Below are 24,950 nucleotides of genomic sequence, written 5' to 3'. Positions count from 1 at the left end.
GATAAAAACCACTGAAAAGTGCAACAGCCAGATTGACCAAGTGTAGCCGAGGAATGGAAGAAAAGGATGAAAAGATACCCGGTGGCAGAACAATCTCCAATCCTACAGGAAGAACCAGCAGTGGTGGAGCCTACCACTCCACTGACAGTAGGGTCGTAAAGGTTCACAGCATGGAAACAGGCCCTTCGGCCCAACTTGTATTTCTGCCTTTTTGTAAACCCCTAAACTAGTCCCAATTGCCCGCATTTGGCCCATATCCCTCTACGTCCATCTTACCCATGTAACAATCTAAACGCTTTTTAAAAGACAAAATTGTACCCGCCTCTACTACGACCGCTGGCAGCTTGTTCCAGACACTCCCCACCCTCTGTGTGAAAACATTGCCCCTCTGGACACTTTTGTATCTCTCCCCTCTCACCTTAAACCTGTGCCCTCTAGTTTTAGACTCCCTTACCTTTGGGAAAAAATATTGACTATCTACCTCGTCTATACCCCTTATTATTTTATAGACCTCTGTAAGTTCACCGCTAAGCCTTTCACACAACGGAGAAAAAAGTCCCAGTCTATCCATCCTCTCCTGATAACTCAAACCATCAAGTCCTGGTAGCATCCTAGTAAATGTTTTCTGCACTCTTTCTAGTTTAATAATATCCTTTCTATAATAGGGTGACCAGCACAGTACACAGTCTTCTAAGTGTAGCCTTACTAATGTCTTGTACAACTTCAACAAGACGTCCCAATTCCTGTATTCAATGTTTTGACCAATGAAACCAAACATGCCGAATGCCTTCTTCACTATTCTGTCCACCTGTGACTCCACTTCCAAGGAGCTATGAACATCTACGCTTAGATCTCTTTGTCTCTTTGTTCTGTAACTCTCCCCAGCACCCTACCATTAACTGAGTAAGTCCTGCCCTGGTTCAATCTACCAAAATGCATCATCTCACATTTATCTAAATTAAACTCCTTCTGCCATTCATCAGCCCACTGGCCCAATTGATCAATCTCCCATTGCAATCCTTCTTCACTGTCCACTATGCCACTAATCTTGGTGTCATCTGCAAACTTACTAATCATGTCTCCTATATTCTCATCCAAATCATTAATACAAATGACAAATAACAGTGGATCTCTCAGGCACACTGCTGGTCACAGTCCTCCAATTTGAAAAGCAACTCTCTGCAACCACCCTCTGGCTTCTGTCATCAAGCCAATTTTGTATCCATTTAGCGACTTCACCCTGGATCCCGTGAGATTTAATCTTATGTAAGAACCTACTCTACTATGTAGTACCTTGTCAAAGGCCTTGCTAAAGTTCATGTAGTCAACATCAATTGCACTGTCCTCATCTACCTTCTTGGTTACCTCAGTCATCTCTTGTGGATCCACACGTAGATGACAGTGTTAATCTTTAAGAGGCACTATTCTCTCCCTAGTTACTCTTTTGCTCTTTATGTATTTGTAGAAGATTTTTGGACTCTCCTTTGCCTTATTTGCCAAAACAATCTCACGTCACCTTTTTGCCATTCTGATTTCTCTCTTACCACTACTCCTACATCCTTTACACTCTTCAAGGGATCCACTTGATCTCAGCTGTCTTTGCATGTCACGTACCTCCTTCTTCTTCTTGACCAGAGCCTCAATATCCCGAGTCATCCAGAGTTCCCTACTTCTACTAACCTTGCCCTTCACTCTAAGAGGAATGTGTTTACCCTGAAGCCCGATTAACACACTTTTGAAAGCCTCCTACTTACCAGACATTCCTTTGCCTTCCCATAGACTCCCCCAATTAACTTTTGAAAGTTCCTGCCTGATATCATCAGAATTAGCCTTGCCCAGTGAACGAGATATGGAAGGGGTAATAAGACTTCCAGGCAACCTGAACTTATGCAAATTCAAGGACTTGCATTGGCAATAGGGTAATTATAGTGATAAGAACAAAACTGAAAATAAATTATATTCATATTGGATAATGGAATTTAATAATAATTCAAATGGAATTTAATGTTGGCAAGTGTGAGGTGGTCCACTTTGGTAGGAAGAATGGTAGGAAGGACTATTACTTACGGGGCGAAAAACTGCAGCAGGCGATGGTGCAGAGGGACCTCGGGGTCCTTGTGCATGAGTCGCAAAAACCCAGCTTGCAGGTGCAGCAGGTGGTCAGGAAGGCAGATGGGATGCTGGCCTTCATAGCGAGGGGGATTGAGTATAAAAGTAGGGAGGTCTTGCTGCAGCTGTATAGGGCATTGGTGAGGCCGCAGCTGGAGTACTGTGTGCAGTTTTGGGCGCCGCACCTGCGCAAAGATATTTTGGCCTTGGAGGGAGTGCAGAGGAGGTTTACTAGGCTGATACCAGAGTTGAGGGGGTTGAGCTATGAAGAGAGGCTGAATAAACTGGGCTTGTACTCGTTAGAGTTTAGAAGAATGAGGGGAGATCTCATTGAGACGTATAAGATGATGAATGGGATGGATAGGATAGAGGTGGAAAGACTCTTCCCGCTCAAAAAAGACAGTAGGACTAGGGGGCACAGCCTCAAGATAAAAGGGGGGCGGTTTAGAACGGAGTTGAGGAGGAACTTCTTCACTCAAAGGGTGGTGAATCTCTGGAATTCTCTGCCCGTTGAAGTGGTGGAGGCTGCCTCGCTAAATATTTTTAAGACGCGGGTTGATGGGTTTTTGATAAGAGAGGGGATTAAGGGTTATGGGGAGAGGGCAGGAAAGTGGAACTAAGCAGCGACAGATCAGCCATGATCTTATTGAATGGCGGGGCAGGCTCGAAGGGCTAGATGGCCTACTCCTGCTCCTATTTCTTATGTTCTTATGTTCTTATAAAGACCGGGGATATGCAGGATAAAGAAAATAAAGGATGTTCTCCTACCTTTGCCACTATGAATATGCTTCATTCCCTAATGGCACCATTAGCAGCCCCTTTGTGTCATGTGCATGACATCTTTGTCAATGTCTCCTTAACACAGCCTTTCTATTCTAGACATTCCCACCCCGCTCTCTCCAAGTTTATAATTCATCACATTTCTATCTCCAGTTCTATTGAAGGGACATACGGACTCAAATGTTAACTCTGTTTCTCTCGCCACAGATGCTGCCAGATAGGCTGAATTTATCCGGCACTTTTGGCTTTTTTTCAGACATGCTTGCTGTACGATCAGAAATAAATCAATACCTTTTTCTCTGAGCTGGGATCTTTTCTGGTTCCTTTAATGAAATCATTTTTTCCTTTTAAGAATTGTTCATATTCGTCCGGGGTCATATCTCCACTTTCCAGCAGGATATGTGGCATGTGAGGTTCTGAGGAAATACATTCACAACATTTTATCAAAGAGACAAGCAGTAAGAAGTATGGTGCAAAACAGATGAAGCTTTTAGATCCTTTATCGAGGCCCAGTTTAGAGCCAAGAAAATAACAACCACGGCTTTCTTTTGCTGGTTTTCACTGCTATTCTTCCCTCTTCATTGTGCTTTGGTGCTGATTCCTATTGGGGTTCAGTTTAATAGATATTCTGACATAGTGACTCAGCAATGGAGAGTCAATGGCCTCTGAATGGCTGACAGCTCTCAAAGTATGGATGAAATCCTGGGAAAGCTGGCCAACTTATGCCATTGTTGCATCAGGTTAAATCTCACAGGATCCAGGGTGAGGTAGCTAAATGATACAAAATTGGCTTCATGGCAGAAGACAAGGGTGGTTGTAGAGCATTGTTTTTCAAACTGGAGGCCTGTGACCAGCGGTGTGTCTCAGGGATCAGTGCTGGGCCCGCTGTTACTTGTCATTTATATTAATGATTTGGGTGCGAATTTAGTAGGCACGGTTAGTAAGTTTGCAGATGACACCAAGATTGGTGACATAGTTGATCTTGGATCAATTGGGCCAGTAGGCTGACGAATGCCAAATGAAGTTTAATTTAGATAAATGTGAGATGATGCATTTTGGTAGATTGAACCATGGCAGGAGTTACACAGTGAATGGTAAGGTGTTGGGGAGAGTTACAGAACAAAGAGATCTATGGGGACAGGTCCATAGCTCCTTGAAAGTGGAGTCACAGGTGGACAGAGTGGTGAAGAAGGCATTTGGCATGCTTGGTTTCATTGGTCAGAACATTGAATACAGGAGTTGGGGTGTCTTGTTGAAGTTATACAAGACATTGGTAAGGCCACACTTGGAATATTGTGTACAGTTCTGGACACCCTATTATAGAAAGGATATTATTAAACTAGAAAGAGTGCAGAAAAGATTTACTAGGATGCTACTGGGACTTGATGGCTTGAGGAGAGGCTGGATAGATTAAGACTTTTTTCTCTGGAGTGTAGGAGGCTTCTGGGTGTTCTTATAGAGGTCTATAAAATAATGAGGGGCATGGATCAGTAGATAGTCAATATTTTTTCCCAGAGTTAGGGGAGTCTAAAATTATAGGACATAGGTTTTAAGGTGAGAAGGGAGAGATACAAAAGTGTCCAAGGGGGCACTTTTTTCACACGGAGGGTGGTGAGTGCCAAACATAGTTGTAGAGGGGGGTACAATTTTATCTTTTAAAATGTTTAGATAGTTACATGGATAAGATGGGTATAGAGGGATATGGGCCAAATGCAGGCAACTGGGATTAGCTTAGGGGTTTAAAAAAGGGTGGCATGGACAAGTTGGGCCGAAGGGCCTGTTGCATGCTGTAAACATCTATTAGTTTATGATTCTATAACTCACTGCCTGACTAGCTTCCCCAGCTGAGGTGACAGAGGATTCCCATCAGTTTACTGGCTGGAGGCTTAGACACCTGACACCAACATTAAATTCCACCCCATAAGTGGTGGCACTCAGCATTATCTCACTGCCTCCTATTTTGATGCCAAGGCTGTCGATTAACTCATCAACTGCCTGTCCAACATTTTGGATGATTCTTCCCTTGTCAATGGAGGATTATAGGATGATCTAATCAAGGTGTTTAAAAGGATTAAAGATTTGACAGTGTTAAGGCATGACTGATGGTAAATGCAAAACTGCCCAAATACCAATGGGAAATAGCTGCCAAAATGCTTTTTGCAATTTGTGTATTATGGAAAGAGGCTCTGAAACAGGAAATGATAGATGTGTCCAACTACTTGTGTTGATTTTATCTTAAAGTAAATGTATATCAGAAAATAAAGGAAAAAACAAGATTACTTGAAATACAGAAAGACTTCACACAGTCAACAGTAATTTCAAAAGATCTTAATTTAATCATTCTCAAAGATAACCTTATTCTTTTCTGTTCAGCAACATTCCTTACGGATTTTAAATATATAGAATTCTAGTAATATTTTAAACCACACAATGCCATTTCCTCTTGGGGTATCATCTAAGACTGATAGCAATTGCTTCTCTAAGTCTGGCTTTGTTCACTCTGGGAGATCTCACCAGCTACCCTGCTTTCTTCTGTGGGATCTAAGCAACGACACCCTCACAGAGGCTTCAATGTTACCTTCATCGTGTTCCTTCCCTTTGATCCCTCTATAGTTTCATTCCATCTCTTCAGGGCTGCTTTCTTCCCAGAAATGATTAATCTCTTTTTTTGACATTTGGCAGCATGGTGGCACAGTGGTTATTACTGCTGCCTCACAGCGCCAGGGACCTGGGTTCAATCCCAACTTGGGTCACCAGCTGTGTGAAGTTTGCATGTTCTCCCCATGTCTGTGTGTGTTTCCTTTGGGTGCTCTGGTTTCCTCCCACATTCTGAAAAATTTGCTGGTTAGGTACATTGACCCAAACAGGTGCCAGAGTGTGGCGACTAGGGGAATTTCACAGTAACTTCATTGCAATGTTAATGTAGGCCTTATTTCTGACTAATAAATAAATTTTACTTAATTCTTAGGCTGGGAAAAAAGCAAGCTTATCCTACCTTTACTTTAATTACTTTGACTTTTGTAACTTATACATTCCCTTTTGAACTAAAACAACCCATCTGTTACCGCCTTATATCAAATTCTGATTGGTTCCTCATTAACATCAAAGCCACATCACAGTGTCGGTTCAGATGTACTCCAATTGCCATACTTACAACACCCAATCGCATGTCTTATAATATGCAAGAAATATGACAATTCCTTGTTTCCTTGACAAGAGTATAAATACAGAAAAGTTTTTTTTTCTGTTGTTAGAGTTCAGAAAAGGGCATAACCTTAAAATGAAAGGTAATGCTTAATGCCAAAAGTCATGGAAATTTGCAACACTTCCACAGTACATGAATAGGGAGGGCATCAAGAGATACAGATCGAGTAAGGACGGAAAGTTTTTCTTGAGTTTAGATAGGACATCATGATCAGCACAGGCTTGGAGGGCTGAAGGTCCTGTTCCGGTACTTTACTGTGTCCTTTGTTCTTTCCCCCTGCACCCACCCCCAAAAAAAGAAAATGAAACTATTCTGCCTCAATCAAGTGAAACTTTCAAAATTGAGATTGATAGATTTTTGTTAGGCAGGTGTATGATGGGTTATTGAGCCAAGCCAGATAGATGGAGTTAAGATACACAACAGACATGATCTAATTGAATGAGGAGAATCAAGGGACTGAATGATCGTCTCCAGTTCCTCGATTCCTATCAATCTAAATTTCCTTCAATACATTGTCGCTATACCTGACGCCATCCTGTTTGGCTAACATCAACTCGCATCTACCTTTCTTCTTAAATCAATCAACATTTCACAAATGTGTTTCAGATTGACCAAAACCTCACCAAACTTTACCCACATCCACTCTGTCACTTTCAAAACTTTGCCTATCTTTCCCCTCATTGCTGGCTCTTGGGATGGCCGGGGGAGGGAAAGGAGATCGGGGCTGGCTAGGGGAGGGGAGGGTGGGTCAGGGCTGGCCGGGGTGGGGGGGTATCAGGCTGGTTGGGAGGGGAGACCGGGGCTGGCCCAAGGGTGGGGTTGGGGGAGATTGAGTCTGGCCAGTGGTGGGGAGATTGGGCTGGCTGAGGATAGGGAGGGGAGATTGGGACTGGTCAGGGGATGAGGCAGTGGGGGGATCATTGTGTCAGGGCTGGCCGGAGTGGGGTGGGGGCAGGTATCAGGCTGGCTGGGAGAGGGGGCCAGGATGAGGGAGAAATCAGGCTGGCTGGGGTTGGGGAGGGGAGATTGGGTCTCGCCAGGGGAAGGGTGGGCAGGGTGCTGGTTGTGTCAGGGCTGGCCGGAGGGGTGGGGTATCAGACTGGGGTTGGGGGGATAGCGGGCTGGCCAGGGTGCTCTGGTATGCCAGTGATCAGAGTGTCGGAGATTCGTACAACCAAACAATGAGTGGGAAATACTTCTGTTTTCCCAGCCATTGAGTAATTAGTTTTGTTTTGGAAGAATCCCAGCCATTGGTTTTGAAGTTGAAATCTGAATTGCAAACATGCAGATTATTGAATTCTGTTGCAGTGCTGTGGTCTGAATCAGAAAAAAGCACCATGATCGCCTTTGGATAATGGAGCTGGGAAAATTAAACTAGTCCAAAGCCAAAGCATATACTAATCATATGCTAATCATATACTAATCATATAGTAATCATATGCTCAATCATTTGCTAATTGTAGTTCAAAATTCTAATGGATTAAAGAATGATAATGGATATTTGAAATGAGAAAAGTCCATTAGAATGTGATTGTAGTTTATGCATTGTCATTGACAGCTCAACTGGACAATGTGCTTTGAATGAATCTTTTACATAAATATGGGCTGGGGAATATATTGATATTGGAACCAAAAGATGTAATAACATAGAGCTGTCACACATCTTGAATAAGAAATTGTTTGGGTCATGTTGACCTTGAAGAAATGGTTTGTTCTGATATACAGACACATTGCCCTGTATCCCCCTGCACCTCCCCCAAAAACATTGAACTCCAAACTGATTGGTTCCCTTGGGAGAAGGAAAGCTTCCTTATGGTGAAGGTTTCATTGCTTTGAAAACACAACAAGCTCTTCACATCACAAACAGTTGACAAATACCTCATCATCTATTGCACTGCTGACCTTTTTATATTTTAGAATATCGTATTTACAAAGTTAGAAAAGTGGAACTAAAACTAAAGCTAGAACCATAGAACCATAGAAAATTACAGCTCAGAAACAGGCCCTTTGGCCATTCTTGTCTGTGCCGAACCATTTTTTGCCTAGTCCCACTGACCTGCACTTGGACCATATCCCTCCACACCCCCCTCTCATCCATGAACCCGTCCAAGTGTTTCTTAAATGTTAAAAGTGACCCCGCATTTACCACTTTATCCGGCAGCTCATTCCACACTCCCACCACTCTCTGCGTGAAGAAGCCCCCACCTAATATTCCCTTTAAACTTTTCTCCTTTCACCCTTAACCCATGCCCTCTGGTTTTTTTCTCCCCTAGCCTCAGTGGAAAAAACCTGCTTGCATTCACTCTATCTATACGCATCAAAATCTTATACACCTCTATCAAATCTCCCCTCATTCTTCGATGCTCCAGGGAATAACGTCCTGACCTATTCAATCTCTTTCTGTAACTCAGGCTATTGCAGAAAATGCAGATGCATGGGATTGAGGGTGATTTAGCAGTTTGGATCAGGCATTGGCTAGCTGATAGAAGACAGAGGGTGGTGGTTGATGGGAAATATTCAACCTGGAGTTCAGTTACAAGTGGTGTGCCTCAGGGATTTGTTTTGGGGCCACTGCTGTTTGTCATTTTTATAAATGACCTAGATGAGGGTGTAGAAGGATAGATTAGTAAATTTGCTGACGACACCAAAGTTGGAGGAGTTGTAGACAGTGAGGATGGGTTTACAGTTTGCAGAGGGACATAGATAAGCTGCAGAGCTGGGCCGAGAGGTGGCAGATGGAGTTTAATGCGGAAAAGTGTGAGGTGATTCACTTTGGTAAGAGTAACAGGAGTACCGAATATCGGGCTAATGGAAGGATGCTTGTTAGTGTTGACGAGCAAAGAGATCTCAGTGTACATGTGCATAGCTCCCTGAAAGTTGGCACCCAGGTTGATAAGGTTGTTAAGAAGGCGTACGGTGTGTCAGCTTTTATTGGGAGAGGGATTGAATTTCAGAGCCGTGAGGTCATGTTACAACTGTACAAAACTCTGGTGCAGCCGCACTTGGAGTATTGCGTACAGTTCTGGTCGCCGCATTATAAGAAAGATGTGGGGGCATTGGAAAGGGTGCAGAGAAGATTTACCAGGATGTTGCCCGGTATGGTGGGAAGGTCTTATGTGGAAAGGCTGAGGGACTTGAGGTTATTTTCATTAGAGAGAAGAAGGTTACGAGGTGACCTAATTGAGGCATACAAGATGATCAAAGGATTGGATAAGTTGGACGTGAGAGCCTTTTCCTCGGATAGTGATGGCTAACATGAGGGGACATAGCTTTAAATTAAGGGGTGGTAATTATAGGATGGATGTCAGAGGTAGGTTCTTTACTCAGAGGGTAGTAAGGGCGTGGAATGCCCTGCCTGCAGCAGCTGTGGACTCGCCAACTTTAAGGGTGTTCAAATGGTCAGTGGATAGGCATATGGAGTTCATAGGTATATACAGTTCTAAAACTGTACACAATACTCTAAATTCAGCCTCACCAATGCCTTATACAACCTCACCATAACACTCCAACTTTTATACTCGAAACTCCAATTTATAAAGGCCAATGTACCAAAAGCACTCTTTATGACCCTATCTACCTGTGACGTCACTTTTAGGGAATTCTGTACCTGTATTCCCAGATCCCTCTGTTCAACTGCACTCTTCAGAATCCTACCATTTAGCCTGTATGTTCTACTTTGGTTACAAGTATGATTAGCAGAATTTAACCATTAAAGAAATACTTCTTTCAGCTCAAACAGAACATCAGCAATTATCTTGTTTTTTTGCCATAACCTTTTCATGGTCAGCCAAATGCTATGAAGATACATTAGAGTTTTGCTCAGAAATATCTTGGCCAGTTTATATTTTTCTTTTGTGCAATAGTCTGAGCCTCTCTGGTGGAACTTACAGTGATGCTCGAGCAGCCTCTCCCTCTTCACATATCAATGCATATGAGTCATGGCAAATGCTGCAAAGACTTTCACAAACGTTTCTCAATTTCAGAGGAACATGGGGATTTTCTTACTCTCTTTCTCTGTTGATGGAAGCATGCCTTTGATTGGTCCTTTAAGTTTAGTAAAAGATGCTTGTATTTCTGATTGTCAATCAGTTCCAGCATCTTTCTTATTCCTTCCTGGGATGTGGGTGTCGCTAGCTAGGCCACGAATTTTGATCCCCTGTCCCTAATTGCTTTTCAGAAGATGGTGGTGAGCTGTCTTCTAAGCTGCTGTGGTCCATTTTGTAGGTACACCCACTGTACTGTTAGGGAGGGAGTTCCAGAACGTTGACCCAGAAACAGTGACAGAAGAACGATATATTTCCAAGTCAGAATGGCTTGGGGCGGTGATGTTCCAGTGCCTTGTTTGCCCATGCCCTTCTAGATTATAGAGGTCGCAGGATTGGAAGGTGCTGGAGAAGAAGCCCTTGTTAGTTCCTGCATCATGTTGGATGTTATGTGCACTATTGCCACTGTGAATGGCTGGTGGAGGGAGTGGATATTGAAGATGGTGGCTAGCATGCCAGTCTAATTGGCTGCTTTTTCCGAGATGGTGTTGACCGTCCTGAGTGTTGCTGGAACTACACTTATCCAGGTAACCAGAGAGTATTCCATTACACTCCTGCCTTGTAGACAAGCTCTGGGGAGTCAGAGGTGAGTCATTCTCCACACAATCCCCATCCGCTGACTTATTCTTGTAGCCACAGTATTTATATGGCTCATCCAGTTCAGTTTCACATCAATGGTAACCCCCACAATGTTAATAGTGGGGGAATTCAGTGAATATAATAACATTGAAAGTCAAGGAAAGATGGTTGGATTCTAGGTTAAGTTTTAAGTTTATTTATTAGTCACAATTAAGGCTTACATTAACACTGCAATTAAGTTACCCCTAGTTGCCACAGTCCAGCACCTGTTCGGGTCAATGCACCTAACCAGCACGTCTGTCAGAATGTGGGAGGAAACCAGAGCACCCAGAAGAAACCCACGCAGACACACGGAGAATGTTCAAACTCCACACAGACAGTGACTCAAGCCAGGAATCGAACCTGGGTCCCTGGCGCTGTGAAGCAGCAGTGCTAACCACTGTGCCACTGTGCTGCCCTGATTCTCTGGTGTTGGAAATGGTCATTGCCTGACACTTGTCAGGCATGAATTTAACTTGGCACTTAACAGCCTGTTATATATTTAACTGGTTGCATGATTGCTTTAAGAGCTGGTCACATGATTTGATAGTGACATCATTTAGGATGTTTCACAAGTTCCTCCTTTTAGTTTCAGTACATCCTGTTCAATAAATCTGCTTGTTTGAATGTCCATGTGCAACTTTTTTTCTTTTTGTTAAAAACCCAGGATCCCTAACGTAGTTAGGACATTACAAAAAGAAAATTGGGGACAAGTCAGGATTTTGTAAAGATCTTTAGTAAAAGAGAAAATATTGTGGATCCTCACACTTTGAATTTTGAAATCTGGAAGGAATTAACAACAGGATTAAAGATCAACAAAATCCCACTGCAGGAAGACCAAGTAAGTTGCAAAAGAGTTGGAAACTCCATGTGGTTTTAAAAGAGGCTTTTATTTCAATTAAAAAAGAGTGAGATTCCAGGAGTATCTGGCATATTTCAAAAGAAGGGATGTTTTGCTGTATTGCTAGGGTCATACGACAAGAAAATAAATCAAGTTGATGGCCTCCAGGGTCTAAGGGGAAAACTGGGAAGAGAAATGCTGGGTCAATTAGTTTCATGAATTCTTTCAATGAAAGACGTTAATCATGGAGTTCCCTGCAAAACATTTTCAGTAATTTGTACAAATGAATAAAATTGCAGATGAGCTGCTCAGCTTTCTCAGTCAAATAGGGAGCAAAACCTTCAATTTGCTCGGTGACTTGGCTCATCCAGCAAAGCCAGGAACCAAAACTTATGATGACTTGACAAGGATCCTTGAAGAACATTATTCTCCAAAGCCATTGATCATTGAGAAACAGTTCAGGTTCCACTGAAGGAATCAAGAGGAAAGAGAAAGCATTGCTCAGTTTGTAGTGACCTGAAAAAGACTGACACAGCATTGTGAGTTTGGTGAGTCGTTAGAAGCTACTCATTGACGTTGTCTGGTTTGTGGTCTCCACAATGAGGCTATCCAAAGGAGATTGCTTACTGCATGTGCTTTGACTTTAAAGGCAGCAGTATCAATCGTAGTGTTGAAGAAACTAGCTGCTAAAGAGGCTTCACAATTTGGTCCAGGAATGAAGATCCACAGATTGGGAACAGTCCATAAGAAGTCAAAACAGCAATAAGCATATCACAGATGTGCCAAAATGGGCCGTTCAGTGAGTGAATGCTGGAGCAAGAATAGTCAATACAAGAATTGTGGCAAATTGGGTTAGACCAGCTTCCCTTGAGAAGATTATTCAGAAGAAGAATTATGATCATGAAGAAGACAATGTCCAGAAATATGATAAAGATCTCTGACTATCTTAGACCCCCAGAGGCTGGCAACTTCAATCTCATTAATCCCTTCCCCCCACATGTCCTATGAAGTGAAAGTGCAGGAAAATAGTTTTTGAAGAAACACATAGATCATTTGAGGAGGTGGGAGCTATCCCAAGAGCCAATGTTAACACTCGATCCAATTGTGCCAGCAAATAGTGCTGTTGTTTGTCCGATGAGTGAAGCAGCTGATCAGCCAATGATGAGCCAATATTCTGCTCTCATTGTGGGGAGTGCTGTGCTGAAACCTGGCAAGAGTCCAAGTGAAGCAAGCACAATCCAAATTACCTCACCAGTTCAACCTCAATCAGTTGAGCTACATTGTTCCCAAAGAATGAGAAAGTGCCCTGGCAGATTGAGTTTCTGATAAACTGTAAAAATGTCCACTATTGCCTAGACACGAAGATTGGTGGAGTTGCTGATAGCGCCGAGGATTGTCAGAGGATACAACAGGATATCGATAGATTGGAGACTTGGGCACAGAAATGGCAGATAGAGTTTAATTTGGACAAATGTGAGATGATGCATTTTGGAGGATCAAATTTAGGTGTGAATTATACCACAAATGGCAAAACACTTAGGAACATTAATATACAGAGGGATCTGGGCGTGCAGGTTCACAGTTCTCTAAAACTGGCAGCACATGTGGCCAAGGTGATGAAGATGCTTTCATCAGCTGGGGCACTGAGTACAAGAGTTGGGAAATCATGTTGAAACTGTGTAAAACCTTGGTTAGATCTCATTTGGAATATTGCATGCAGTTTTGGTCACCACACAACCAGAAGAATGTGGAAGATTTGGAGAGGGTGCAAAGAAGGTTCACCAGGAACAAAAACAGAAAATTCTGGAAAATCTCAGCAGGTCTGACAACATCTATGGGGAGAGTATAGAGCCAACGTTCCTAGTCTAAGTAACTCTTCATCACAGGCACATTAGCAACATTTAAGAGGCATCTGGATCCATGAATAGGGAGGGAATAGAGGCAAAAGGTTTTTATTGAATTTAGTTAGGGCATTATGATCAGCACTGGCTTGGAGGGGTGAAGGTTCTGTTCCTGTGCTGTACTTTTCTTTATAAAACTAAATTACCATGCATGCTGGAATCTGAAACCAAAAGAGAAAATAATGGAAAATCTCAGCCGGTCTGACACGTCTGTAAAAAGAGAAAAGAGCTGAAGTTTCAAGTCCAAAAGACTCTTTCTCAAAGCTTTCAAGTTCAGACTAGAATCTCCCACACTCTGTGCACTGCAGAGGCCACAGTGTGAATCCCATTAGATTTCAGGGGGTGGGGCCTATTCCCACCTGGGAAGCTGAAACCAGCAGAACTCTGCACATGCGCAATGGAACTGTCAGCCTCCCAATTGCTGGGCAGCTCCAGCACTGGCCAGCCCAGGACCCCCCACAGTGCTATCCCCCAACCTCCTCTCGGCCTGACCACACCCCTCAACCAATCCCAGGCCTACTTTGACAGCTTCTTGTCCCGAAAAGCCCTGATCTCTAGCACCCACCCCCACAATTCCACCTCCCAGCAGCACTGATCCCTCAGCAGGCAGACTCCTTCAGCCCACCCGAACTCTCGCCCCCCACACAGTGATGATCCCCCTCCCACCTCCGCAGTGGACAGTGAAGAAAGTTATCTCCAATTGCAACGGGATTTTGATTAATTGGGCCAGTGGGCTGATGAATGGCAGATGGAGTTTAATTTAGATAAATGCAAGGTGATGCATTTTGTTAGATTGAACCAGGGCAGGACATATTCAGTTAATGGTAGGGCGTTGGGGAGAGTTACAGAACAAAGAGATCTAGGGGTACATGTTCATAGCTCCTTGAAAGTGAAGTCACAGGTGGACAGAGTGGCGAAGAAGGCATTCAGCATGCTTGGTTGAATTGGCCAGAACATTGAATACTTTATAAAAGTTAGGACATCTTATTGAAGTTGTAAAAGACATTGGTAAAGCCACACTTGGAATACTGTGTACAGTTCTGGTCACCCTATTATAGAAAGGATATTATTAAGCTAGAAAGAGTGCAGAAAAGATTTACTAGGATGCTACTTGATGGTTTGAGTTATAAGAAGAGGCTGGATAGACTGGGACTTTTGTCTCTGGAGTGTAGGTGGCTGAGGGGTGATCTTTTAGAGACCTATAAAATAACGAGGGGCATAGATCAGCTAGATAATCAATAACTTTTCCCAAAGGTAGAGGAGTCTAAAACTAGAGGACATATGTTTAAGGTGAGAGGGGAGAGATACACAAGAGTCCAGAGGGGCAATTTTTTCACACAGAGGGTGGTGAGTGTCTGGAACAAACTGCCAGAGGTTGTAGTAGAGGCAACTACAATTTTATCTTTTAAAAAGCATTTAGACAGTTATGCAGGTAAGATGGGTAAAGAGGGATATGGTCCAGATGCAGTTAATTGGGATTAGCTTAGATGTTTAAAAAAAGGGGCAGCACGGACAAGTTAGGCTGAAGGACCTGTTTCCATGCTGCAAACCTCTCTGAGTCTATTTACCACAGTTTGGTTACGTTTACCTTAGTGATGGAAAAGGTTAGGTATATACCGACGGGCAGAAGCTATAGATGGGGGAAAGGTAATTATGAAGCTATTAGGTGAGATTTAGGATACGTAGGTTGGAGTAGGAAACTGCAGTGGCTGGGAACAACTGAAATGTGGAGCTTATTCAGGGAGCAGCTACTGTGAGTCCTTGATAAACATGTACCTGTCAGGCAGGGAAGAAGTGGTCGAGCAAGGGAACCGTGGTGTACTAGAGAAGTTGAATCTCTAGTGAAGAGGAAGAAGGAGGCTTATGTAAAAGTGAGACATGAAGGCTCAGTTAGGGCCCTTGGAGAGTTACAAATTAGCCAGGAAGGAGCTAAAGAGAGTGTTAAGAAGAGCTAGGAGAGGACATGAGAAGACTTTGGAGAATAGGATCAAGGAGAACCCTAAAGCTTTCTATAGGTATGTCAAGAATAAAAGATTAGTTAGGGCAAGATTAGGGCCAGTCAGAGACAGCAGTGGGAAGTTGTGCGTGGAGCCTGAAGAGAAAGGAGAGGCACTAAATGAATATTTTTCGTCAGTATTCACGCAGGAAAAAGTCAATGTAGTCAAGGAGAATACTGAGATATAGGCTTCTAGACTAGACGGGATTGAGGGACTTAAGGAGGAGGTGTTAGCAATTCTTGAGAGTATGAAAATAGATAAGTCCCCTGAGCCAGATGGGATTTACCCTAGGATTCTCTGGGAGGCAAGGGAGGAGATTGTAGAGCCTTTGGCTTTGATTTTCATGTCGTCATTGGCTACTGGTATAGTGCCGGAAGACTGGAGGATAGCAAATGTTGTCTCCTTGTTCAAGAAGGGGAGTAGAGACCATCCTGGGAATTATAGACCGGTGAGCCTTACTTCTGTTGTTGGCAAAGTTTTGGAAAGAATTATAAGGGACAGGATTTATAATCATCTAGAGAGAAATAAATTGATTAGGGATAGTCAACACGGTTTTGTGAAGGGTAGGTCGTGCCTCACAAACCTTATCGAGTTTTTTGAGAAGGTGACCAAAGAGATGGATAAGGGTAAGGCAGTTGACATGGTGTATATGGATTTTAGCAAAGCGTTTGATAAGGTTCCCCATGGTAGGCTACTGCAGAAAATGCAGATGCATGGGATTGAGGGTGATTTAGCAGTTTGGATCAGGCATTGGCGAGCTGATAGAAGACAGAGGGTGGTGGTTGATGGGAAATATTCAACCTGGAGTTCAGTTACAAGTGGTGTGCCTCAGGGATCTGTTTTGGGGCCACTGCTGTTTGACATTTTTATAAATGACCTAGATGAGGGTGTAGAAGGAGGGGTTAGTAAATTTGCTGACGACACCAAAGTCAGAGGAGTTGTAGACAGTGAGGATGGATGTTACAGTTTGCAGAGGGACACAGATAAGCTGCAGAGCTGGGCCGAGAGGTGGCAAATGGAGTTTAATGTGGAGAAGTGTGAGGTGATTCACTTTGGTAAGAGTAAGAGGAGTATAGAATATAGGGCTAATGGAAGGACTCTTGTTAGTGTCGACGAGCAGAGAGATCTCGGGGTACATGTGCAAAGATCCCTGAAAGTTGGCACCCAGGTTGATAAGGTTGTTAAGAAGGCGTACGGTGTGTTCGCTTTTATTGGTAGAGGGATTGAATTTTGGAACCGTGACGTCATGTTGCAACTGTACAAAACTCTGGTGCGGCCGCACTTGGAGTATTGTGTACAGTTCTGGTTGCCGCATTATAAGAAAGATGTGGGGGCATTGGAAAGGGTGCAGAGGAGGTTTACCAGGATGTTGCCTGGTATGGTGGGAAGGTCTTATGAAGAAAGGCTGAGACTTGAGGTTATTTTCGTTAAAAAGAAGGTTAAGAGGTGACCTAATTGAGGCATACAAGATGATCAGAGGGTTAGATAGGGTGGACAGTGAGAGCCTTTTTCCTCGGATGGTGATGGCTAACACGAGGGGACATAGCTTTAAATTAAGGGGTGGTAATTATAGGACGGATGTCAGAGGTAGGTTCTTTACTCAGAGGGTAGTAAGGGCGTGGAATGCCCTGCCTGCAGCAGTTGTGGACTCGCCAACTTTAAGGGCGTTCAAATGGTCAGTGGATAGGCATATGGATAACATTGGAATAGTTTAGGTTAGAGGGTTAGATTAGTTCCACTGGTCGGCACAACATCGAGGGCCGAAGGGCCTGTACTGCGCTGTAATGTTCTATGTTCTTTGTTCTATTTAGTTAGAATGTCAAAGGCTCAAAGCAGGATATAAGGTCTGAAATTTACAATTATGTTCTAAAAGATGGACTCACAAAACAAAGGTAATTAAGTTTGATTTCTGAAGAGATTAGTTCAGATAAGGGAAGATTAAAAGGGAAAAATGGTAAATCAGATACCTATGCAAGGTAGCTGTCTTGAATCCTTGGCCAGAATTCTCTGACCTCGCCCATTCCTGGGATTCTTTGATTTTGCGGCAGTGAATGGAGATTTGGTTGAATACGAAATTCTCCATTCTCACTGGCAGCAGAACTAGGGTGTGTGGGAACAAAGAATTCCAGCCACCAGCTCACAGCAGGAACAACTGTTTGAACTCAAAATATGCGTAAAGGGGACACGAGATTGTTTTGGCAGATAAGACAAAGGAGAATCCAAAGATCTTCTACAGGGCAAAAGAGTAACAAGGGAGAGAGTAGGGCCTCTTAAGGATCAACAAAGTCATCTGTGTATGGATCCACAAGAGATGGGTGAGATCCTAAATGAATATTTTTCATCAGTATTTATTGTTGAGAAAAGCATGGATGTTAGTGAACTTGGGGAAATAGTGATCTCTTAAGAAGTGTACATATTACAGAGGAGGTGCTGGAAGTCTTAGAGCACATCAAGGTAGATGAAACCCTGGGACCTGATGAAATGTATCCCAGGACATTGTGGGAGGCTAGGGAGGAAATTGTGGGTCCCCTAGCCGAGATAGTCACAGGTGAGGTGCGTGAGGACTGGAGAGTGGCAGATGTTGTGCCTTTGCTTAAAAAGGGTTGCAGGGAAAAGCCTGGGAACTACAGACCAGTGAGAGTCACATCTGTGGTGGGTAAATTGTTGGAAGGTATTTTGAGAGACAGGATCTACAGGCATTTAGAGATGCAAGGACTAATTAGGGGACAGTCAGCATGGCTTTGTAAGTGGAAAATCATGTCTCACAAATTTGATTGAGTTTTTTGAAGAGGTAACTAAGAAGGTAGATGAGGGCAGTGCAGTTGATGTTGTCAACATGGACTTTAGCAAGGCCTTTGACAAGGTACCGCATGGTATGTTGTTGCATAAGGTTAAATCTCACGGGATCCAGGGTGAGGTATCTAAATGGATACAAAATTGGCTTCTTGACAGAGTCACAGAGTAGTTATAGAGAGTTGTTTATCAAACACGAGGCCTGTGATCAGCGGTGTGCCTCAGGGATCAGTGCTGGGCCCACTGTTATTTGTCATTTATATCAATGATTTGAATGAGAATATAGGAGGCATGGTTAGTAGGTTTGCAGATGACACCAAGATTGGTGGCATAATGGACAGTGAAGAAAGTTATCTCCAATTGCAACGGGATCTTGATCAGTTGGGCCAGTGAGTTGACGAATGGCAGATGGAGTTTGATTTAGACAAATGCGGGGTGATGCATTTTGCTAGATTGAACCAGGGCAGGACTTATTCAGTTATTGGTAGGGCATTGGGCAGAGTTACAGAACAAAGAGATCTAGGGGTACATGTTCATAGCTCCTTGAAAGTGGAGTCACAGGTGGACAGAGTGGTGAAGAAGGCATTCAGCGTGTTTGGTTTCATCGGTCAGAACATTCAATACAGGAGCTGAGACGTCTTGTTGAAGTTGTACGAGACATTGGTAAGACCATACTTGAAATACTGTGTGCAATTCTAGTTACCCTATTATAGAAAGAATATTATTAAACTAGAAAGAGTGCAGAAAACATTTAAGAACAAAGAACAATACAGCACAGGAAACAGGTCCTTTGGCCCTCCAAGCCTGCATCACTCATTGGTCCGACTAGACCATTCTTCTGTATCGCTCCATTCCCAGTCTGCTCATGTGACTATCCAGATAAGTCTTAAACAATCCCAACGTGTCCGCCTCCGCCACCCTGCTTGGCCTTGCATTCCAGGCCCCCGCCACCCTCTGTGCAAAAAACGTCCCTCTGATATCTAAGTTAAACCTCGCCCCCCTCACCTTGAACCTGTGACCCCTCATGTTTGTCACCTCCGATCTGGGAAAAAGCTTCCCACTGTTCACCCTATCCATACCCCTCATAATTTTATACACCTCTATTAGGTCTCCCCTCATTCTCCATCTTTCCAGGGAGAACAACCCCAGTTTACCCAATCTCTCCTCATAGCTAAGACCCTCCATACCAGGCAACATCCTGATAAACCTTCTCTGCACTCTCTCCAAAGCCTCCACGTCCTTCTGGTAGTGTGGTGACCAGAACTGGACGCAGTACTCCAAATGTGGCCTAACCAATGTTCTATACAGCTGAAACATCAGACGCCAATTTTTAGACTCTATACCCCAACCTATAAAGGCAAGCATCACCACCTTCTCCACCTGTGCTGCCACTTTCAAGGATTTGTGGACTTGCACACCTAGGTCCCTCTGTTTTTCTATACTCTTGATGGTTCTGCCATCTATTGTATAGCTCCCCACTACATTAGTCCTACTAAAATGCATCACTTCGCATTTATCTGGATTAAATTCCACCTGCCATTTCTCCGCCCAATTTTCCAGCCTATTTATATCCTGCTGTATTGCCCGACAATGTTCATCGCTATCAGCAAGTCCAGCCATCTTTGCGTCATCCGCGAACTTACTGATCACACCAGTTACACCTTCTTCCAAATCATTTATATATATCACAAACAGCAGAGGTCCCAGTATAGAGCCCTGCGGAACACCACTAGTCACAGACCTACAGCCGGAGAAAGACCCTTCCACTACTACCCTCTGTCTTCTGTGGCCAAGCCAGTTTTCTACCCATCTAGCTACCTGTCCTTTTATCCCATGACATTTAACCTTTTGCACCAACCTGCCATGAGGAACTTTGTCAAACACTTTACTAAAATCCATATAGATGACATCCAAGGCTCTACCCTCGTCAACTGTTTTTGTCACCCCCTCAAAAAACTCCACCAAATTTGTGAGGCATGACCTCCCTCTTACAAAACTATGCATGAGATTATTCCGTTCTAAATGTGCATACATCCTGTCTCTAAGAATCCTCTCCAACAATTTCCCTATCACGGACGTCAAGCTCACCGGCCTATAATTACCCGGGTTACTCCTGCTACCCTTCTTAAATAACGGTAGCACATTCGCTATCCTCCAATCCTCAGGGACCTCACCTGTGTCCAATGAAGAGACAAAGATCTCTGTCAGAGGCCCAGCAATTTCATCTCTTGGCTCCCTGAGCAGTCTAGGATAGATGCCATCAGGCCCTGGGGATTTGTCAGTTTTAATGTTCCCTAAAAAACCTAACACTTCCTCCCTTGTAATGGAGATTTTCTCTAACGGGTCAACACTTCCCTCTGAGACACTCCCAGTCAACACGTCCCTCTCCTACTAGGATGCTACCAGGACTTGATGGATTGAGCTATAAAGAGAGGCTGGATAGACTGGGACTTTTTTCACTGGAGCATAGGAGACTTAGGGGTGATCTTATAGAGGTCTATAAAATAATGAGGGGCACAGATCAGCTAGATATTTAATATCTTTTTCCAAAGGTAGGGGAGTCTAAAACTAGAGGGCATAGGTTTAAGGTGAGAGGGGAGAGATACAAAAGTGTCCAGAAGGGCAATTTTTTTCACACAGAGAGTGGTGAGTGTCTGGAACAAATTGCCAGAGGTAGTAGTAGAGGTAGGTACAATTCGGTCTTTAAAAAGCATTTATATAGTTACATGGGTATGATGGATATAGAGGGATATTGGCCAAATGTGGGCAATTGTGATTAGCTTAGGGGTTTAAAAAAAAGGGTTGCATGGACAAGTTGGACCAAAGGGCCTGATTCCATGCTGTAAACCTCTATGACTCTATGACTCTAAGACTCCACGTGAGCTATGTCTGCGAAGAAAGCCTCATTGAACAGCCAGTTTTTTGTCCTACTTCAGAAGCAACCTCAGAAGATATAACTGTCAAGTATGGTAACAATCATTTGATTTTACTTATAGTTTATTTAAAAACCTGCAGGATATTGTTTGGAGAAAAGTCGCTCTGAAACTTGGGAAAAGGTATTTGGAACTGAGTAAAGTGAGGGATATATAGTCATTGATAAGATTGCATACTTCTATTTTATTTTTGTTTGTTTTACAGCTTAATAAATATTTATGTTATTTGGATCATGCCCTGGTTTACAAATCTTTAGAGCCAAACAGCAGAAAAGGCCCAACCATCCATCCATCTGCACTGACAATAACTACCATTAAAGTCACACTAATCCCCTTATATCAAATTGTGAAGCACAGTTGAGGGCAAGTGTTTCAAATTTCACTTCTGAGATTTGGAATAATCCATTTAGTTTTTGATTGTGAATCACTATTTGTGACTGAATGTGGAAGGACTGTGGAGCTTTGATCTGGTCTATTGGTTGTGGAATCGTTTAGTTCTATGGCTACTTGCTGTTTCCACTGTTTAGAAAGCACAAAGTCCTGTGTTGTAGTTTTGCCAGGTTGGCCCTCATTTTTAGATGTGCTTGATGTTGCTCCTGGCATTCCCACCTGCACTTTGTGAACCAGGATTAACCCTCTCACTTGATGGTACTGGTAGAGTGAAAGGATGTGCAGGTTAAGTGGATTGGCCATGTTCAATGTGCAGGGACTTGGGGATAGGGTGGGGAGTGGGACTAGGTAGAATGCTCTTTCAGAGGGTTTGTGCAGAATCGGCAGACTGAATGGGCTTTGTCTGCACTGTAAGGATTCTCCAGATGAGGTAGCAGATTGCAGTGAAATAGAATTTCGTTGCTGCTGATGACCCATAATCTCTCATGTATTGCCAGTTTGAGCTGTGAGATTTTTTCTGAATTGATCCCATTTGGTATAGTGGGAAGGCACATACCTGGGGGTAGGGGCGGGGGGGGTGGTGTGGGTGCGGTGGTGGTGCGGTGGATGCAGGAGCCTATGGCATTGGCTCCGAGGTAGGATTTGGTGACTGTTTTCTGTGGGTCACAAACCCCACATGTTATTGAGTTTTGCAGTATGTGCTGTTGTTTCTGGTGGTTAGGTTGAAGTCAGGTGGTCTGTACAGTTTTATTCTTATTTAACATTGATAAAAATGAGTACTGTCATTTCGGAGGACAAGTAAAAGTCAACAACATTCTGTGGGTCTGGAACCAAAACTGAGTGAGAGGCAAATTCCCCTCCCAGGAGAACCAATTGGGTTTTTACAAATATCAAATAATTCTATGGTTATCATAACTGAATCTAAGATTTAATTGTATTTAAATTCCTTCAGTTGCTATGCTGGAATTTAAACTCATATCTCCAGAGCATTTGATGGGACTCTGGATTCTAGTTTTGTAACATTATCAAAATCAGTGACTATTCCTGATATTGCAATGCCAAAAGTAGCAAGACCTATCCTCCTCATTAGCAGTCCAAACCAAAGGCCATAGTCCCAACCTTGCAAAATGGTGGCTTACGTCTTAAATAAAAGTTAATGCTTACAGTTGGATCATCTTCATGCCCATATCAGTGAAATTCCTTTCATACAATGTAGCTGAAATCTTGATAAAACACTTTATCAAGTCAATATAAATAGCTTAGCCTTAGGAAGCTTAACTCTAAAGCACTTGAATGAATAGTCTTACAGCGCACTGTCCTTCAAGGGTCACATCATTCAACCAATCAGCAAAAGTAGAATATCTCAAGTGTGTAGGCTGTGCATTTCAATTTGAATGCTCTCTGCTTGCTTTGATGAAGGTGGAGCTATATCTATAACAGAAACGTTGCAAAATAAAGCAAGTTGAGGCATAATCAACTTTGGAGTATCATTGACAGATTCACTTATGCAGCATATTTATTAATTCAGGCACTTTCAGGCTTGAGGCAATGGTAGATAGGTTCATTCAACATCATCTTTCAGACAAAATGATAAATGTTCTCTCATATGTATCCCTCAATAACAGCATGAAAAAACATTTCTTGCTGATTTTGACATTGTATATATTCACAACTTACACTCCAAAATTACAATCATAATTTTGAAAGCCCTGCATTATCTGTAAAGCACTTTAGAATGGTCTGATACCCCGATAGGTGCTACTTAAATTCAAGATTTCTTTTTATCATTCATTGTTCTCTGCCTAAAGTGATGTTGAAAAATGCATTGGGGATTGAATTTTTTTTTATTCTTTTATAAAATGTGAGCATCCTGGCAGTGCCAGCATCTGTACCCATCCCTGATTGCTCTTTGATGGCAGTTAAGAATCACTCATTCTGAATCTGGGAACACCAAGACCTGAACATTCTTCTTCAAATGCTCACCTTCCTGACTTGGAACTATATCATCATTCCTTCACTGTCACTGGGTCAAAATCTTGGAACTCCCTTCCTAACAGCATCACAGGGAGTGCGGCAATTCAATAAGGCTGCTCACCATTACCTTAGAACATAGAACATAGAACACTACAGCACAAACAGGCCCTTCGGCCCACAAGTTGCGCCGATCATATCCATACCTACCAGGCCATAGAACTATCTATAACTCTCAATCCCATTAAATCCCGTGTACTCATCCAGAAGTCTCTTAAAAGACCCCAGCGAGTTCGCCTCTACCACCACCGACGGCAGCCGAGTTTGCGCCTAGTTTGCGCATTTAAGAGATCCATGGATAGGTTTATGGACGAAAAGGGATTGGTTTAGGTTAGAGGGTCATTGTTTTTTTAACTGGTTGGCGCAACATCGTGGGCCGAAGGGCCTGTTCTGCACTGTAATGTTCTATGTTCTATGATTCCACTCACTCACCACCCTCTGAGTGAAAAACTTACCCCGACAGCTCCTCGGTACCTACTCCCCAGCACCTTAAACCTGTGTCCTCTCGTAGCGTCCATTTCAGCCCTGGGAAATAGCCTCCAAGAATCCACCCTATTTATACCCCTCAACATCTTATAAACGTCAAGAAGGTTGCCTCTCAACCTTCATCTCTCCAGGGAGAAGAGACCTAGCTCCCTCAACATATCTTCATAAGGCATGCCTCCCAATCCAGGCAACATCCTTCTTGAAGACAACTAGCCATAAAGCAGGAATTGTTAGGTAGAGAGCGAAGAACTCAAGAAAATCACAATCACGAGGGAAGTTGTACTTAGCAAATTGTTGGAACAAGTGTCCAGGTCCCAAGGATCCTAAAAGTGTGGCTCATGAGATAGTTATGGATTGGTTTTAACTTTCCAAAATTCACTAGATTCAAAGAACACGGAACAAAGAACAGTACAGCACAGGAAACAGGCCCTTCAGCCCTCCAAGCCTGTGCTGCTCATTGGTCCAACTAAAACATTCTTCTGTATTGCTCCATTCCCAATCTGCTCATGTGACTATCCAGGTAAGTCTTAAACAATCCCAGTGTGTCTGCCTCCACCACCCTGCTTGGCAGTGCATTCCAGGCCCCCACCGCTCTCTGTGTAAAAAATGTCCCTCTGATATCTGAGTTAAACCTCGCCCCTCTCACCTTGAGCCTGTGACCCCTCGTGATTGTCACCTCCGACCTGGGAAAAAGATTCCCACTGTTCACCCTATGTATACCCTTCATAATTTTATACACCTCTATTAGGTCTCCCCACATTCTCCGTCTTTCCAGGGAGAACAACCCCAGTTTACCCAATCTCTCCTCATAGTAAGAACCTCC

The 24,950-nt window shown here is 43.2% G+C and overlaps 1 protein-coding gene across 1 annotated transcript in view; it reads right to left on the bottom strand.

The window, feature by feature from the left end:
* vwa5b1 (von Willebrand factor A domain containing 5B1) overlaps positions 1 to 24,950 on the bottom strand; it is a 271,845-nt gene that overhangs the window by 170,505 nt on the left and 76,390 nt on the right. Inside the window, exon 6 of the mRNA XM_080215008.1 lies at positions 3,181 to 3,305. Coding sequence (XP_080071134.1) covers positions 3,181 to 3,305 — 125 coding nt within the window. The remainder of the gene's footprint in view (positions 1 to 3,180; positions 3,306 to 24,950) is intronic.

Source organism: Carcharhinus amblyrhynchos, chromosome 30, assembly GCF_965287045.1.
Source record: "Carcharhinus amblyrhynchos chromosome 30, sCarAmb.v2.hapA, whole genome shotgun sequence".
In the NCBI taxonomy this organism is placed as follows: Eukaryota; Metazoa; Chordata; class Chondrichthyes; order Carcharhiniformes; family Carcharhinidae; genus Carcharhinus; species Carcharhinus amblyrhynchos.
Note: the sequence above shows the minus strand (reverse complement) of the source record. Positions and strands in the feature narration are given on the sequence as shown.